General features: G+C 44.3%; 1 protein-coding gene across 5 annotated transcripts in view; it reads right to left on the bottom strand.

Moving 5' to 3' along the window:
• Positions 1 to 12,850, bottom strand: part of LOC135517360 (collagen alpha-1(XVIII) chain-like) — a 90,155-nt gene that overhangs the window by 26,588 nt on the left and 50,717 nt on the right. For all 5 annotated transcript variants that reach the window (XM_064941584.1, XM_064941586.1, XM_064941587.1 and 2 more), the window contains exons 4-16: positions 12,590 to 12,664; positions 11,225 to 11,317; positions 6,756 to 6,873; positions 6,523 to 6,563; positions 5,962 to 6,153; positions 5,376 to 5,402; positions 4,119 to 4,181; positions 3,711 to 3,788; positions 3,534 to 3,590; positions 3,234 to 3,362; positions 686 to 739; positions 508 to 543; positions 9 to 134 (exon numbers count right to left, since the gene is read on the bottom strand). In XM_064941584.1, coding sequence (XP_064797656.1) covers positions 9 to 134; positions 508 to 543; positions 686 to 739; positions 3,234 to 3,362; positions 3,534 to 3,590; positions 3,711 to 3,788; positions 4,119 to 4,181; positions 5,376 to 5,402; positions 5,962 to 6,153; positions 6,523 to 6,563; positions 6,756 to 6,873; positions 11,225 to 11,317; positions 12,590 to 12,664 — 1,089 coding nt within the window. The remainder of the gene's footprint in view (positions 1 to 8; positions 135 to 507; positions 544 to 685; positions 740 to 3,233; positions 3,363 to 3,533; positions 3,591 to 3,710; positions 3,789 to 4,118; positions 4,182 to 5,375; positions 5,403 to 5,961; positions 6,154 to 6,522; positions 6,564 to 6,755; positions 6,874 to 11,224; positions 11,318 to 12,589; positions 12,665 to 12,850) is intronic.

Below are 12,850 nucleotides of genomic sequence, written 5' to 3'. Positions count from 1 at the left end.
AATCATACTTCCAGGTCCAAGCTGAAGCCCCTTCCTGGGGGTCCCGGTGGCCCAGGAGGGCCCCTCAGGCCTGGCATCCCCTCTGGGCCCTCTGAGCCGGGCAGACCTGGGAACCCTGCAGCACTTGGCTCCCCCTGGGAGAGAACCACAATGACTCAGTCTAAAAACCACCTGAAGCAGCATACATTATTCCAACGTCCATTTTTACAGATGTGAAGCAACTGGATGGGTGTAAGTATTATGGAGGGGGCTTCCACTACACCCGCAGGAAGGTGGAGGCATCACAATTATTCCTTTAGATCTGAAAACGCTGATGGGGGAGTGGCTAGGCATAGGTATTGTTTAGAAAATTGTTTTTATCTGGTTCTAGTTATTAGCAGTAATTATCACTTGATTCACATGTGGGGAACAAGTGTGTTTGGGTTTGAATAGTGGAGAAAGACCGTTGTGGTTTGTATGGTCACTTCAAGCTTGGGGAGTGATGGAGCAGTGTGACTCTGACTTTACCTTTGGTCCAGGAGGTCCGCTCAGACCCGGCTCACCCTGTCAAAGAAAAGCAATGTTTCAATCAATTTAAATCTATCAAATTGAAGCTCTTTTTACATCAGAGGGAGACTGTCTTTGGATGATATATTCTACGCAGTCAGTACACAGGATATCAGAGGTCTATATCCAAAGGTCGTACCTTCTCTCCTCTCTCGCCAGCTGAACCAGGGTCCCCATTGTGTCCATCAACCCCCTGGGAGATAGAACAATTCCTTAGATTAGATGTGTTTCTCCGTAATGTAGTTCTGCCCAGTATGGGATCATTCCATTTGTCAGATTGTACTTAGCTGTGAAGTGTCTGATCTGACAGCACAGCAAGACAATATACTGTATCTATAGTCCACCGGGCTAATTTAGAAATAATTCATTTATTAATCTATTCAGAAGAGCCAGAACTCAATTCATAGTTTCAACGATCATAACTGACATGCGATAAATGTCCTGTAAGTGATCCATTCACACAGTTAGTAAAACCTCCTACATTCTCAAGTAAAAAGGCAGTTTTTCCCCAACAATGCGAATAATGGGAGAGACCATGTTTCATGAGATGCGTCTAGCTGCAGTCAGAAGCCATTAGCTCCAGGAGCCAAGATTACTGTGTTGCTTCATCGCTTCTGAACCTTTAACCTTTCCACACTAGACTCGTAATATCTTTATATCCATTGGTTAACGGTCTTACTGTATTTTGTGAATCGTATCGTCAAACAAACTTAAAAATGTTTCTCAACAGATTAAGTGAGAGATTATTGGCCTGGGCAATAACATTCCGTAATCTGTCATTCAGAACAGATTAAAATGTGATGAGGCTGAGTAATATCTCACCACTGGGAAAGTAAGCATAAACACTGCCAAATCTCATGGAAATAGATTGTGACGTGTTGTGGAAAGATGACTGTGAGATCCCTGTACTTCACCAAAGAGGAGGTTGATTAGAGTACGTGTCGGGTTGGATTTGAAACATAACAGCCATGTAGTTTGATGAAACAGTCAAACAGTGAAACAGTGTGTAGCTACAATATTACATGCTGTCTGGAGCAGAGCCAAGTAATCAGGGGTCTGTCTGTGGGAAGTTGGGACCTGGGAATGCATGATCACATGGGCAACTGTCAAATCTGTCGAGGTACAAGTCGGCCTTAACCACAGATCTAGGATCTGATTACTCAACCAGCTACCTCCGATCCTAAACCTAACCAGTAGGGGGCTGAAAAAAAGACCTGACCCTGCATCATCGGATAATGCAAACTTTGACCTACCCTGTCAAACACAAAAGGTTGCAATTCCCATAGTGCTCTGTGATCAAGGTCCCTGGCTTTGAACAGACGAGAAGTCTGAGCTGTGTACATGCTCTGAGGACAGTAGGCCAGGCCAGGCAGCTTGTAGAGCGTGGCGCAGGCAGGCTAGACCACACAGACAGAGAGGGACGCTGACTGGAGTTGTGTTTACCGTAGCAAAGGGGAGCAGACTTGCTTATAAACACAGAGCTCCTTTTACAGTTTGCTTAAGAGACTGGGTGACACACACAATGACTGGTATGTGAGTGATGTCACTCCTGCTTTCCTTCTAGATTGATTAACAGACATGCAACAATAATAAAACACCCCTCTTTTTTCATGTTTACTAAAGCAGTGTGTTACACACCAGTATAGAGGTGACCCTATCATATAACCATATCACTGGTTAATTATCTTAACTGTTCATGATTGAAAGTCAAATTCCAATGTACTTTTTTAAACTGTTACAAATCAATATTTGCCTCCATGCCTCTGTCTACAGCCCTCCTTCCCACAGTAAAAATCTCCCCAATTCACAGCAGGTCAGAAAGTATCATTTACAATACAAGTTGTCAAGGCAGCCAGATTGGTGTCACGAGGGTCCAGCTCCATGGTGACCTCACCAAGGCAACAGCTGCTCTGGGTCCTTCAATCACCCGTTCAATCATTCACATAAACATTGGGCCTCCCGAACGTTCTAGGCTTAAGCAAACGGAACAAATTGCAGGGTTGCAGGGGAATTATGCGTTATCCAAATGGTTTCCAGGCATCTCGTCATGTAGCGATCAGAGATGTTATAGTTGTCCTGGGCAACAGAAGGGATTGCTGTAAGTTTGTCAGGAGGTTGCTGCTGGGTTTGACAAATCTTGTGGCAGACACCTGGAGTTCCATGCTGTTGATTATCTGGCAGCAATTTGTTCTAAGAAATTGATTTGTAAGCTCACACACACCCTTTGTTCATGGTTCTGCAGCACAGAGAGTACGCAAAACCACAGATGCCTGGTGTTAAGAGTCATGGGGAATGAAGGGAAGTTGTGGGGGAAATTATGCCTTTTTGGCCCATCGGTTCAATGAATAGATAGGACCAGAGTTTAATACCAATCCAGACCCAGAACCAGAACCAGAGCCACTAAACCAACCCAGCATCACCTGAAACAGAGGCCAGGTGAGCAATGGAAAAAGTGACTGGAACACCACCACAGAGTTTAGTTGTGTCTACAATGCGGTTTTAGAAGTCTCCTTCAAATGTGGGTTGGAATGTAGCAATGCTGACCTTTCCACAGGGTGTGCTATAACAGCTGCTTAATTGGCCCTTAGAACTACAAGTGATAGACGGATGGCACCATCTTACCACTCACTGGCTTTAACAGTATAAGTGAGAGTGATGGAGTTTCAGTAAAGTGTTGGGTGACTCACAGGCTGTCCAGGTTTACCCATCTCTCCATCCTTCCCGGGGGTCCCAGGGGCTCCAGGTGACGCAGAGAGGCCCTCAGATGAACCTGGGGGGCCAGGCAGCCCTGGAGGACCCGGTGGACCAGGGGGACCCTGGATGAAGAAAATAAATAATATTAACATTAATGGTAACAAATAGCATAACCGTCATAACGCATTAACGCTAATGCTAACTGTGTGTATCCAAACAGCCTTTGTGGCTGTAATCAGAGAGCAGAACAACAGCAGGTGGATTCTAGGTTTTTGAAAAGGATGGCCACTCACTGTCATAATCTCTGTGTCAGTGTCAAAGTCCTCAAAGCCCGAACCGTCCACAACATTCTGCAAACCACATCAACCACATGAATCAATGAACTGATGAATCAATCAATCAACTAATTATTCCATCCATCCATCCATCCATTAATCCACACATCCAGGGTGGTTCATTCCACTACATACCAGGGATCTGGATGAGTTGGGTCGACCCGGTGGCCCGGGAGGACCGGGGGACCCAGGTTTGCCCACTCCAGGGTCACCCTACAGGGGTCAACAACAACACACAATCCAGGGTCAAACACAACAACCAACTAGATCAGTGTTTCTCAATCCAATCCCAGGGCACGGGAGCCTTTAGGGGGATTTGTTCAAGGCCAGCACTAACACACCTGATTCAATTCATCGCCAGCCCTTGATTAGTTGAATCGAGTGTGTTGGTGCTCGGCTAGATGAATAATGTACAATGACATAGAGCACTGCTGAACTATTCAGTGACAGTCCTCCATGACCTTGTAGCTGCTAAAACCTGTAGGTCACTAGTACATAATGTACCCTCTGTAACAATGATATTATACACTATGTGTTTTGCACCTTGTCTCCTTTGGGACCAGGATCTCCTGGCAAGCCTGGGAATCCCTGAACTCCATTTTCTCCCTGTGGTAGGAACACAGCAAGTGAGTATTATCAACATGAGAAATGGCTGCTGGTTGAAACATATATAGAAATCCACATGGGTTGTGTACTGTAGGCTTTCTAACAATGATTGGTGGATTGGCAGGAGTTGGAGATTGGATTCATGTGTGGCCCTTCCTTGAGTTATATCTCACTCCATAAACACAGTGTTCAAAGAGAACATTCACCCCGGTATTCACTACAACAGTTATCTAATCTCTTCTGAAGCCCCTTTATGACTGTGTGCACACATGCAGACACACACACACACACACACACACACACACTAACACACACACACACACGCAAACACACATACATGTAGACACACACACACACACGCAGACCCACACGCACACATGCAGACACACACACACACATACACACACAGAACCCACACACAGATGTACCACATATAAGCAGGACCTATACCCCACCCCATAGGTGGGCAGGTGAAACAGATGAGAAACGGCTAGAGAGACCACCGTAGAAGATAGGGACGTGAGTTTAAAAAAAATAGTCAGCCATTTTGGACTACAGCTGTTGGAGATGCATGCACAAGAACTAAACTTTCCTAATTTATGTAAATCATTTTTAAATCACTATATCCCCCTTTCCTCCATTATTGGCTAAAGTACTGGGTCTGGTGCACACATGTGAGATATTGGCAGGTGTGTGTGTGTGTGTGTGTGTGTTTCATAGGGGGCTGCTGAGGGGAGAACGACTCATAATAATGGACGAAATGGACTGAATGGAATGTCACCAAACACATGGAAATTATGTGTTTGATGTATTTAATACCATTCCACATATTCCACTCCAGCCATTACTATGAGCCCGCTCTCCCCAATTAAGGTACCACCAACCTCCTGTGGTGTGTGTGTGTGTGTGTGTGTGTGTGTGTGTGTGCCTGGGAAGCTGTGGCATGTGTACAGTGTTCTTGAGAAAGAGAGAGGGGTGGAGTCATTGTATGTAGCAGGACAACAGGGTCAAGTCTTGTGTATTGTGTACTGTAGGGCCTAACACTGAAACAATTACTGTAAGTAGACTAATAGTTTCATTTACACAGTGTAGTGATCTCAACTCAGAGATGTGTGAGTCGAGTAATAATGAAAGCTTGAAGTCCATAGAAAAGAAGCAGCAGTCATATTGAGCAATGACATGAAGAATACTTACTGGGTCACCATCTTTCCCTCCACTGCCCTGGAGAACAAAGAAAACAACAATATAAAAGACCCCAAACTATTTTTGACCCCATAAACATACATCAGCTACATCAAAAACTGCCCTTCTCAACCACTGAACAAGATGACAATAAAGCCGCCATGGACAGCGGCCGAAGGCCTGAAACCACCTAAATAGGCCATTACAATAGACAACAGCAGATGTTTATAGAGACAGAATTACAGAGAGAGAATGCCAATTGAACCTAACTATTCTGGTGAAAGATATGCCGGGCGGGCCAAACCACACAAATAAAAAGGATAGCATGTTCACAATGTGAGACGGAGAATAGCGAATGCTCCCCTATCGCTTGCCAACTGCCGAGCTCTCACTGTGTTTATTGTGCATTGCGTAGCATGACAAATCAGGCAGGGTGCTGTCTGGTGTTTGGCAGGAACTGTCTAGGAGCCAAAGAGAACGAATGAATCGACCGTAACCAGATACAACTGCGATTTTGCCCAATTACAATGCAGTACTGATAAACATGATCAATGGGTGGTGAAGGGAGGGGATGTTGTGCTAACAAACAGGCTCTTACTGGCTGGCCGTCGTTGCCGGGTGCTCCGGGTGTTCCTGCTGGTCCCTGAGGCCCCTGGGGGCCCCTTGGTCCTGGCTCTCCCTCCCCAGAGGAGCCATCACCTAACGGGCTTTGCGGGCCTGGGGGGCCGGGGGAGCCAGGGGGTCCGGCTGGCCCTGGGTCTCCTCGCTCTCCTTTCTGACTGTGCGTTGCCTGGAGGGAGAGAGTAGGCTCACACCATGAAAGGATGTTTTAGAACAAGCTAGCAAAGTGTGGTATGTCTGGTATATTGGCAATAAATGATTTGTTATTGATGGCTCGTCAGGTACAATAGGGCAAGGGTTCTCAAACGCTCTTCCAGGACCCCCAGCCACTCCATGTACTTGAACTACTGAGCTAGCACACCTGATTCAACTTGTCAACAAATTATCAAGCCTTTGACTAGGTGAATCAGATGAGCTAGTTCAGGACTACAACTAACGACAGATTTGAGAACCACTGTTATAGATCAGGTAACACACTCCAGGTCTTCAGATACATCCAATTCAATCTCATTCATTCAAGTCAACAACTGATACTTACACTTCCTGGTCTATAGGCTGCATCTGCTGTCTGACTTGGTCCTGTGGCCAAATACACAAAATCATCAATACAAATGTACAGTATATGGCTCCTTACCTCACCATGTTTTACTGCCACCTAGTGGCTATTCATGTAAAATACCACAAGGCATAATAACATGTTGACGCAGTGAATTTTCATTTCAAATGATCATAAATCAATAAATTGTGTACAGTCTTCCTCCTCTCTCTCACCTCTCTCAGCGGTCAGCTCCACTTCCTGACCCGAGGTCTCGCCAGCATCCTCCTCATCGTCACTGGGCGATGCCTCTGTGGGAGGGGCACGCACTGGGATGATCATTGGCTCCTCTGGCTGAGGGGGTAGGGGGAAAGCGGGAAGAAATTTAAAACAATACATAATTTGAACATACAGCTAGAGTCAGGTTCATCATATTCTGCAAGATTGGTTTTGTCGCTCTAGGAAAAGCCTAGAATTTGGAACGTTTGTTTGAATTGTTTTAAAGCATTCTTGCTATGGCTTTGCATTTCGTATCAAGGAGCCCCAAGAATTTGGAATGTTTGGTTGAATTGTTGCCATGATAATTTGTTGAATTTTCAGAATTGACTTTCAGTCCTTACTGGGCAAACTACATACGACTCAGGTGACTTTTCTGGTTCTCTGGTGGATTATTACATAACTTTATTTGAACTACTTTCATCAACTCTTGTGAACACATTCTGAACCCAGGGCTTGGAAATGTTTGCCATTGACACCCCTGGAAAGTTTGATCCTGTAACCGTCACCATTGGCAGACAGCAGGGGTGATTTTGATGTCGTTGCCTCTACCATGTTGTTGTGGAGTCCAACACGAGCTGGAATGAAACCCATCATGAGAGACTGTAACAGCAAACTGGGGAAAAATATGTATTCTCTGATTGTGGATATTTGTGAAAAGGAGAACAAGGTGAATGAGTTTCAGGATGAAATAACAACTTTGAAAGGATGAGAGACCAGCTGGTGAAAACGGTCAGGTGTGTGGATAGAAAGGTAATTCATGCATACAATGCCACTTTGAGAAAGATGATTGCCAGTAACTGAACTGAGCGTTGTTGCCAGTAACTGAAAGGTTGCTGGATCGAAGACGTGGATGTCGATTAAGGCAACCCCCCCCCCCCTCCCCCTCACCTCTCTGATCCAGAGGGGTTGGGTTAAATGCGGAAGACACATTTCAGTTGAATGAATTCAGTTGAACAACTGACTTACTATCCCCCTTTCACAGGCAGTTAGCCAGCCATCAAACTGAAAGTACTTTACAGCAATGGTTCCCAACCAGGGGTACTAGGACCCCTGGGGGTACTTGGCCTATCCACAGGGGGTACTAGGACCCCTGGGGGTACTTGGCCTATCCACAGGGGGTACTAGGACCCCTGGGGGTACTTGGCCTATCCACAGGGGGTACTTGAGAAGACCATAGGCTTAATTGTAAAATGAGGGGGAACTCCAGGAAAATTCAGTTGGTGGTACAGTAAGCGAAAACGTTTGGGAACCACTGCTTTACAGTATTAGCTAAGTATGTTCAGGTGCAGGTAAGTATGTTGAGGTAATTAAGTATGTTCAGGTAGGTATTTTCAGGTAAGTATGGTGAGGTAAGTATTCAGGTAAGTGGGTCCGGTCCACCTACCATCTGGTGCCTTTTCTGTCCCCAGGAAAAATCACCTCTTATTTAGTGTAAAATGTCAATTCCAAAACGTTTAAATATAAGGTCCGGTGTGCTTTACTGTAAAAACTACAAAATATGGATCTTGAAAGGGACTTAAAGCATTTTGAAAACTTTTTTTCAGTGGATGTAGGCGTTTTTGCCGGGTGTTATTCTCCAAGAAATATAAGCCATAAAATAACACAATCTTTCTTATTTTATAGTACTAGTTAAAATCTCTCTCATCAAAACTGTTTTTTTTCATGATTATTATTACATTCATTATTATTGTATTTAACCCTTTCTGTGTGTCCCTGATATCACTTTCTACCCTGTTAGTTTGTAGTAATTTTCCTTTAAGAAAACAGCCCCTTCCCACAATGACATGTGGTTCAGGAAGTATCATTATTTGTGTGATGGGAAAACAATGGTGCAAAGCTAAATAAATATACATCTATTTTTACATGTTTCGTGTTAGTCTGCTTGACTCACTCATACATTTCCATCCTGTTGAGCTAAATTATAGAGAAAATTCATAAAATGACAAAATACATTTCATAAAGAAGTTAAATGCTCTTCAAGTGTTTACCATTACTATCTTAATCTCAATCACCCACAGAGCTATGACTCATTTAGGCTCCAAATGTCCACCCTGTTAGGTTTCACCCTGTTAGGATTATATATGTTTTTATGAAACTCAAACTTTTTCTGACAAAATAACATTTTTAAAAAGTGTCAGGGGTGGCGGGGTGGGGGTAGGGGGTTGGGGATAGCTGTATAAAATAGTCATTGTAGTAATAAAATGGTAATTGTAAACACTTAAAAGTACACATTTACAACTGTGGCAATACTGTGATGTTGTAAAATCATTTGATGTAATTCGATCCTCTATTGTAATTGTGGTTTTGATTGTGTGTGCTTTTATATTATGTTCAATACATTTTTTAAATAAATGCTAAAATATGTTTTAAGTGAGTAGGCAGGTAAGAAAGCAGAAAAAGGAAATTCACATGAGCACCAGAAAGCCTACTTCACCCATGCTCTACCAAGGTTTTCCAGCACACAGCTTTGACCTACTACAGTAGCGATTTTGGTCTATTGTACTTCAAACAATGTCTATGCAGGTTGCTTAGGATTCAAATCTTCTCAAACTGCCTAATTCATACTATTTTCCGGTAGGGGGCAGAGGAGCTGCATGGTGTGTTTTCTCTCCTTCTCTGGCTCACAGCTTATGTATGTGGACGTGTGTTTATTTGTGTGTGTGTGTGTGTTTATGTTTGTATTTGTATGTGTGAGCATGCATATGTGTGTATGAATGTGTTTGTGTGTGTGTGGGCTGACGGACCAGGAGCCCTGCCAAACCAGCTATGCAGGACAACGCTGGGACCGGATCCACAAGCACACTTGGAATGCCAGAGACATCCTCCCCTGCCTCAGTACATTCTATGCTCTCGGATGAAGCCGCCCATGGGCACAGATCTGGGACCAGTTTTCCCTCCGAAAATCCAAAGATTCCACATAAGCCAAATCACCCTTCCTGAGTCTACCCCAATGCCAGCTAGGACAGAGGACACAAGCAAGCTGTGAGTGGGAGCAGCCTCAAGGAGAGGTAAGGGAGGATAGTGTAGACCACACAAAGTCCAACCTTCACACACAGCTGGAGAGAGAGACAGGGAGATGGAGAGGGAGAGACAAGGAGAAGGGGAGAGAGAGAATGAGAGAGAGGGAGAGAGAGAGAGAGACCGCAATAGAGAGAAGGGGAGAGAGAGACAGAGAGCGTGAGAGAGAGAGAGCGAGAGAGATAAAGAGAGACAGCAAGAGAGAAGGGCAGAGAGAGAATGAGAGACAGAAACAGAGAATGAGGGAGACAGAGACACAGAGAAAGAGAATGAAAGAGAGACAGAGAGAGAGCGAGAGAGAGAGACCACAAGAGAGAGAAGGGGAGAGAGAAAAGTAAATAACCTTAGTAGTGTGTTGCCTAACTAACTAACCACAACCATGTGGTGCTTCAAAGTTGGGTTACTAATCTCCATGTACTTAGAAGTGTGCTTCCCTGAAGTGTCCTGGAAAATTCCCATTGACCTGCACACGGTGTGGTCTCTCCTACTCAACTTTTGATCTCGTCACATTCTTTCAGATCATATCCATTCCCTGGTAATTGGAGAGCAAAATCTCATGGGATATTGGAAGAGAAACTCTGCCAAGCATCAGTGAATGACTAAGCAGGTGTGATGTTAAGCAGTCTGCTTGGTGTCCATGTGAAAGTTCAATGCACTGAAAAGATGACAGAAGGCAGTGTCAACGGGATAGTTAGACAGTGCAAGTATCTTGTCAACAGAGCATGATCTCCACGACATATACTGTAGCATGGGATGTGTCTGTCAACGTTGGATCATTTTCTGAGGCATGAAAATGTCCTTCAAGCTAAAGACCAATACGTCTCACTCCAAACAGGCAGAAGAATACAGCAGAGGAGTGGGAGTGAGACAGACAGTAACATGTTTCTGGATGCAGAACTCACTCTGACCTCTTCTAATGGACTCCATATCAAACGAGCGAGCTTCATTTCCATCTCTGGGAATAACCCGTGTGTTCTTATCTAAATGGCTGTGGTGAGATATGGGGGAGTGGAGCACAGATGTGTCAGAAAGCAGCTGATATTCAGAAGAGGAAATGTTTTCCTCCCAGACGCAGTCCAAGAACATCAGGCCAGATCTGGCTGAGCTAAGAGCATTTCTCACATGGAGAACCTGGCAAGAGGAACGGCATAACTCCACGTCTCCCACCTAACTGGCCCTATTAGGAGGACATTTTTCAATTGGATTGATCCCAGGCCCTTTGATTCTAGATGTACTGTAAAAACACAGTGGAAGTATGGATTTAGAAGGTGTACATTTTGTTGACGTTTCAATTGAAGTATTTCGTAAACTATCCTTGTGGGTTATGAGAGTGGGATAAAATATGTCTACATGTTAATATACTGTATGTGGTTGGGTCTGTACGTGCGTGCGTGTGTGTGTTTCTCACCATAATGTACTCTCTCTCCTCCACTACCTTCTTCACTTCATCCAGAGTTTCTGTGTCATCGAAGGAGTCATCTCCACTCCCATAGCCAGATGCCTGAAAGAGAATAACAATGGAAATACTCTAGTAGCAACCTTGTCATAACATACCATTTCAATTATGACTCATGAATTTGCAATCTCCTTTTTTTTTTTTTACATATTCAATCACAAGCCAATTATCTAATGCTTTTCCAAGTAGCAATAACTCAGGCTTATGCATGTGGAAATACTTAAAAAACAGAGATGAAAACAGAGGGGGGGGGGGAATACAAAGAAATCTAATCAACCAAAACAATCTGTAAAGCCCTGCAGGCTGCAGACCAGACTCTATCACACAGTCCTGTGATGCTCTCTCACAACCACAAGAGGGGGTGATGAGCCCGTTCATCATGAGCCTTTCTCAGGTTTGATGGAGTCGGTCGTAGTTCAGCCCATTAGCACTGATTCAAGGTCAGTTTAACATTTTCATAATAGTTTTAGTATTGGGGGTGGAGTCATCTGATCCAAGCACACCTGTTGGAGGGCAACTTCGACCTCAAGCTTTGAGGATATCAGTTAACCTTGCAGCGAGGCGAGCCCCTGTATAGTACCTTACCACTGTCTCTGGTGTTAACCACAAACACTGCTCCAACAGCCTCTCATTGCATTCTTTCCTTTATGAGGATTCATTTGAACATATTTCATAGGTGATAGTTGTATGGCGGAAATGCCATCTGTATTTGGAAGGTTACATATCTTAAAAACTTGATTGCTGACATGCAACACATGTTTGGGACTATATCAAATCAAATGTTATTAGTCCCATGCGCCGAATACAACAGGTGTAGACCCTTACGGTGAAATGCTGAATACAACAGGTGTAGACCCTTACGGTGAAATGCTGAATACAACAGGTGTAGACCCTTACGGTGAAATGCTGAATACAACAGGTGTAGACCCTTACGGTGAAATGCTGAATACAACAGGTGTAGACCCTTACGGTGAAATGCTGAATACAACAGGTGTAGACCCTTACGGTGAAATGCTGAATACAACAGGTGTAGACCCTTACGGTGAAATGCTTACTTACGAGCCCCTAACCAACAATGCAGCAGTTTCAAAAAACAAACAGATAAGAATAAGAGATAAAAGTAACCAGTAATTAAAGAGCAGCAGTAAAATAACAATAGTTAGACTATATGGAGGGGGGTGGGGGTGGAGGAGGAGGAGGGAGGGGGGGGGGGGCAGTGCAAATAGTAAATGGACTAATGAACCAAATACCAAAATATAGTTTTTGGGTGGAATTGTCCTTAAAGGTAGAGTATTGGGATTAAGGGGACACACTCACATAGGGGTCGTCCTCCTCACACTGGTCATCTGGGGCCGTGGGGTCCCCCTTCAGAACCAGCTGCTGAATAGAACCCTGGGGGGGAGAGAGAGAGAGAGAGAGAGAGAGAGAGAGAGAGAGAGAGGGAGACGGTAAGTCACAATAAAACTAGTGTACACACTCACAGTCAATGCATGAACCCTTGTGCCCTTGCACACACACACACACACACCAAATGAATGACCATTCTCACTCTCACTCCCATTAGTAATACCATTCCAC

This window comes from Oncorhynchus masou, chromosome 28 (assembly GCF_036934945.1).
Source record: "Oncorhynchus masou masou isolate Uvic2021 chromosome 28, UVic_Omas_1.1, whole genome shotgun sequence".
Taxonomy (NCBI): Eukaryota; Metazoa; Chordata; class Actinopteri; order Salmoniformes; family Salmonidae; genus Oncorhynchus; species Oncorhynchus masou.
This window is presented reverse-complemented; position numbering and strand designations above follow the sequence as displayed.